A 6,000-nucleotide genomic window follows, 5' to 3' on the forward strand; every position below is an offset into this window, starting at 1 on the left:
GCGATACATATATATGTTCGTCCTTGGGCTAAAAAAAAGTGACATGTGGAAAATTTTGTGACGATTGGACAACAAATACGACCTGTTCCTTGATTACAAGAGTGCATGGACTCACAGACGGACATGGCTAAATCGAATCAGAAAGTGATTCTAAGTCGATCGGTATACTTAACAATGGTGCTAGCTCTTCTCCTTCTTAGCGTTGCAAATAAATGCACAAAGTACCTGCTCCACAGTGATGGTGTAGGGTATAATGAAAGCAAAAGTAAAAAATTTTTCGATTTTGAAAAAATTTTGTACAACCCCCCCCCCCCCCCACCCCCTTCAAATAAAATCCTGGCTACGTCCCTGGCTCCCATATATATATTTAAGCCAATATGGTCTTTTAATGCTGTAGAGCCACATTTTTGGTCCGATCTTTACAAACTTTTGGCATAAAGTGTTTTATTTGACGTCCCAATATGTGTCTCAATATTCATCAAAATCGGTCCAGATTTATATGTAGCTTCCATATAAATTTTTAGCCGATAATTGGTTTATAATTTGCTTTCCATTGTAAAAATATCTTGCTGTTCTATTCGATATTTCAGAAAGTATACAAAATTAAAGTCTGACAAGATTTAGACATAGGTTCTATCTAGTAAAAGTGGTGTAGGGTATTATATAGTGGGCTTCGTCCGACTTTAGCATTTCCTTGATGGTTTTGTTTGCTATTGTCTATTAAAAATTCTTTTGTTTCTATCATCATCATCTTATTAGAATTTTTAATTTATGCACGTTTTATTATAAATTTGCTAATAGCCCAACAGAAGTCAATCACGTATTTAACAATGTCATATCAATCATCATCATTGCGTTTTTTTTTTTTTGTTTATTTCGCCTCTAGTGTCGGCATCTTAAGAAATGTGCCAAATTTATAGGCGAGTTTGTTTTTAATGTTGGTTCCTTTTTTCTTCTTGTCTTTTTTTTTTAGGTAAGTTTAAGACGATTTCAAACTCAAGATGGAAGTGTAAGTAAGAATAAATTATGAATCCAACATATAATACGTAAATAAACAAATAGCAATTAAAAACGTGCTAAATTTGGTGGGGCCGAATCTTGGGAATCCACAACCATGGATTCTGCTCAAAATTTTAACTTACCAAATTCCTACCAAATCAGGCAAAAGTTGAAATTATAAACCGATTAGGACCATACTTGGTTCGATTGTTGCAAGTCGTAACGAAACACTTACTTTACCTTAATTGACTATGACAAAACATTTGTCCCCTTCGTGGAACGTGAATGGCATTCCAAGCGCCTTAATCTTCTGCGATCCTTCTACGATCTCCGACACCAAGTTTCGAGGTGTCTCTCACCACTTGATCTTTGCTTAGGGCTCTCGGCCATCGTGATCGCCTTCAAAAGATTTCTTCGCTGGAGCATCTTTGTTCATTCTGACAACATGACCTAGCCAACGAAACCGTTGTATTTTGATATGTTTAACAATGCCAACTTCGGCATACAGTTCGTTGTTCATACGACGCCGTTAGTCTGCATCAATGCGAACTTGTCCATAAATTTTACGAAGAGTCTTTCTCTTAAACACTCCAAGCACTGCCTCGTCTGCTTTCACAAGTACCCTTGCCTCGAAAGCAAATAACAAAACGGCTAGTATCAGTTTCTAGTATAGTGTGATCTTCGTCTGCCGAGAGGTGGCCTTGTTTCGGAAATGCTCACTCAGTCCAAAGTAGCATCTGTTTGCCAGTATTATGCTTTGCTTTATTTCAAAACTCGTGTCATTCGTTTCGGTTACGCCCATGCCTAGGTACATAAAGTTGCTGATTATTCCAAAGTTGTGGTTCCCAAAGTTCCTCCCAAAAACCCATGTCTAGAGATGGGCGATGGGTAAATACCCTAAACTTTGTACACAAATCTAACCTTCAGATCTCATAAAATCGGAATATAGTTATATATAGCCGCTATATAGACCGATCGCTCGTCCTACAGACCTGCGGAAATAAGTTGCCCATTTTGCATCCGATGTCGAGGAAATTTGTCACAGTGAGTTTTGGTAGACCCCTACTCCCTCTTGTGAGATGTGGACCAGATGGGACCATATTTGGATATAGGTGCCATATAGACCGATTATTACCTGATTTCAATAAAATTTGGCCCCTACCCATTCCTGTAAAATATGGTCCAGATCGGACCATAGAGCTGCCTATTGACCGATCACCAATCATCCCATTTCGATGAAATTTGGCACAGTTAGTTTTAGTGCAGGGCAGACTCCACCGACCTTGACTTAGGCATACTGTTTGTATCTGAGCAGTTCGCTGGATGTCCTATTTTTTTGTCATGGTATCCACGAATACGTTCCATGCTTTTGAGTAGAAAGGACTTAAGGTTTATAGGTCTGTAGGCCTTTGGTGTCGCATAACTTGCCTTGCCCGCTGGCTTTCAGAGTATATACAAGTCAGATAGTCGCCCACCTTCTGTAGTAACGCCGGGAATATTTCATCAGTTACGGGTGACTTGATTGGCTTGAAACTCCTCAAGGCTTATTTTATCATTAATTCTGACTGACTGACTAAATAAGAATCATGAAATTTTGCACGAATGTTGGCCTTGGGATAGAATTTTGGAAAATTGTACCTGAAGTGGGAGAAATAGTACGTTTAGTACCGCAATTGGTACTATTTGGTACTTTCTTTGTTTATTGAACTAGAGCTCTGAATTTTGGAACTTAGCTACACTATGGCAACCTTAATTGGGTGACTATAAGAGTTTTTGGAAATTTATACATTTAGGTACTAAAAAGGTACGAAATGGGTGAACTTTGTACAGGGCGGGTATATAGAGGTAGATTTTTGAAATTTGACTTAAAATACATCTGGTGCAAAAGGATGAAAAAAAAAATGGGAAAAATATTACTGATAACGGGAGAAAAAATAACGTTTAGTACCGCAATTGGTACCATTTGGTACTTTCTTTACAGATGGAGCTAGAGGTCTGAAATTTGGCATGTAGGTAAAACTGGGAAATATATGGTGGGTGACTAAATGATTTATTCAAAATTCGTACATTTTGGTACCAAAATTGGTACCATTTGGTACCAAAATTGGTACCATTTCATACCTTCTTTACAGATGGAGCTAGAGGTTTGATATTTGGCATGCAGGCACAACTAGGAGAAATATGATGGGTGACCATGATCTTTTTACAATTCGTACATTTTGGTACCAATATTGGTACCATTTAGTGCTTTCTGTGCACATGGAGGTAGAAATCTAAAATTTGGCTTGTAGATATATTTTGGCTTGTAGATATTTTTTTCGAAAATTTTGGTACCAAAAGTGGTACTTTCTTTACAGAAGGAGTTCCGCAATTTGGCATGTAGGTACAACTTAGATCACAACTACAACTTGCATCACTAAATGATCTATTAAAATTTCGTAGATTCTGGTACCAAAATTGGTGTCGCTTTGTACTTTTTGTTCAGATGGAGATAGAGATCTGAAATTTGGCATGTAGCTACAACTTGGAAATTCATGATTAATGATTGAATGATCTATTAAAAATTTGTATATTTTGGTACCAAAATTGGTACTATTTGGTACTTTCTTTACAGATGGAGCTAAAGGTCTGAATGGAAGTATGTACAAGAAGGAATTATATTGGGTTGCCCAAAAAGTAATTGCGGATTTTTTAAAAGAAAGTAAATGCATTTTTAATAAAACTTAGAATGAACTTTAATCAAATATAATTTTTTTGCACTTTTTTTCTAAAGCAAAGTAACAGCTGATAACTGACAGAAGAAAGAATGCAATTACAGAGTCACAAGCTGTGAAAAAATTTGTGAACGCCGACTATATGAAAAATCCGCAATTACTTTTTGGGCAACCCAATATGATGGGTGACTAAATGATCCATCCAAATTCGTAGGGAACTGTTAAAATTGAGCAATTTGACAAACAATATCGCATTCTTGACAAAAATACATGTGAAAAAAAAAGGACTAATTGTAGTGTAATTGGTACTTTGAAACAATCTATTGTTGGCAACTAGAATATATTTTTTATTCTTAAACTTTGTACTCGAAGGTACAAAATGGTACTTTCTTAACGCAGTAAGCTAAAGCTCTCAAAATTGTGATTCAAGTACACTTTTGCAATAAATGACCAAGAGATAATTCAAAATCGTACACACAAAAACTTGTATGTTTTTGGTACTTTCTTTACAGTGGGAACGTAAGCTCTCAAAATTGGGATACAGCTACACGTGGGCTATAAATTTTAAGCGACCAGACGATTATTTTTTCAAAATCATACATTTAGGTACTGAAACATACAATTGATACTTTCTTTACGAGCTGAGCTAAAGCGCTCAAACTTGGGATTCATTTAGACCTTGACAATATATATTGGGCGACTGTAGAATTTTTCCGATGCATTGTTATTCTTGGTACTATTGGGTGCTTCTATACAAAAGTGGACAGATTTGTGATTATACGCAAGTATTAAAAAACTTCATAATCTTATAAACGGAGTGACTAGCTAGATTTTCTGAGAACCATAATTTAGTTGTCCAAAGTGCAATTCGACATTTAGTTTTACTAACAACAACTTTATGAAGTCTTCGAAGTTTTGGCTCTTGCAAATAACACACTTTGGCAACAAGCATTGTTTTCCCCCGAAAATGATTGTTCTATTCCAAATTTGCCTTACTCTCCAAGTTTTGGTTGCTTCGTGACGATTTTAGATGGCGATAACTTTATTATAACTCTTTATATAGTTTCTGCGAGCTAGATGATTGCAGAAGTTGGTGTCGACTTAAAAGCGCCAGTCAGTCAGCGTCATTTTCGGTATCATCAACATCATTCGTGTCGTCGTCGTAGTCTTCATCATCATCATCATCACCGCCATCATCATCATCATTGTCGCTGATCTTATCTAAACAATTTCATGTTGTTGCCAGAATATGAGACGATATGAGTAGTTAACTTAACTGACGACGACCAACGTTGAACTGTATTGTACATTGAACCTTTTAGAAATGCCCACATTTTCCCCGGTTTCCTTCGGTAAAGTGAGGAGATTGGGAGGGGAACCCATGAAGACTTATAACATGCTCCAATCATGTTGCGCAAAAAAAAAAAAACAAAACGCTCAATTGTATGACAAACAAAAGCCAATAATACTGCTCGAAAAAGAGACAAAACAATTTAAAAATAGTTAGCGATGTTGACGATACACGGAGAAAAAAAAAACTATTAATAAAAAATAGAACATAAAAAAAAAAACAATTAAAAAGGCATTAAGTTCGGCCGGGCCGAACTTTGGAAACCCACCACCTAGGATATATATGTAAATGCCCTTTCGTCACAACCGATTTGAACCAAATTAAACAAGGATGCAGTACTCAACTCCACTACTATATCCGTGGTTATATCTTAATAGGGGCTGGTCTCGATGATATTTTATTCAGGTCCCGAGTACTCATACACAAGTAACATTTTCCGACAATAAATCTGCTTTTTATGGGATTAAGACCCTAAATTGGAAGATTGGTCTATATGACAGCTATATCTAGATAATCTGATGTGACTCATATTGGGGTCAGATTTCGGAAGCTCACTATTTCAAATGTCAATGAAATCGGGTAATAAATAAAGTTTTTATGGGCTTCAGACCCTTAATCGGCATATCGGCCTATATGACAGCTATAACTAAATACAGTCCGATCTTTACCATATTTGGGTCAGATGGCGGGTGGCTTGAAACAACTCACTGATTCAAATTTCAGAGAAATCGGGTAATAAGTGCAGGTTCCAGACCCTGAAACGGCAATAAATTGCAAATTTTGGCCATGAACATTCGACTAAGGAACAGGAGCAAACTTCTCACATATCAACGAGTGCAGTCCGATTCAAGTTAAAGTTCAATGATAAGGGCCTCCTTTTTATAGCCGAGTCCGAACGGCGAGTCGCAGTGTGACACCTCTTGGAGAGAAGTTTTA

General features: G+C 36.8%; 1 protein-coding gene across 10 annotated transcripts in view; it reads left to right on the forward strand.

Annotated features, from left to right (window-relative positions):
- LOC106091060 (protein TANC2) overlaps positions 1-6,000 on the forward strand; it is a 322,527-nt gene that overhangs the window by 142,036 nt on the left and 174,491 nt on the right. For 7 of the 10 annotated variants that reach the window (XM_059361042.1, XM_059361051.1, XM_059361044.1 and 4 more), the window contains exon 3: positions 974-1,009. The exons of the other annotated variants lie outside the window; for them this stretch is intronic. In XM_059361042.1, coding sequence (XP_059217025.1) covers positions 974-1,009 — 36 coding nt within the window. The remainder of the gene's footprint in view (positions 1-973; positions 1,010-6,000) is intronic. 10 annotated transcript variants of the gene reach the window in all.

This window comes from Stomoxys calcitrans, chromosome 1 (assembly GCF_963082655.1).
Source record: "Stomoxys calcitrans chromosome 1, idStoCalc2.1, whole genome shotgun sequence".
NCBI classification, from domain to species: domain Eukaryota; kingdom Metazoa; phylum Arthropoda; class Insecta; order Diptera; family Muscidae; genus Stomoxys; species Stomoxys calcitrans.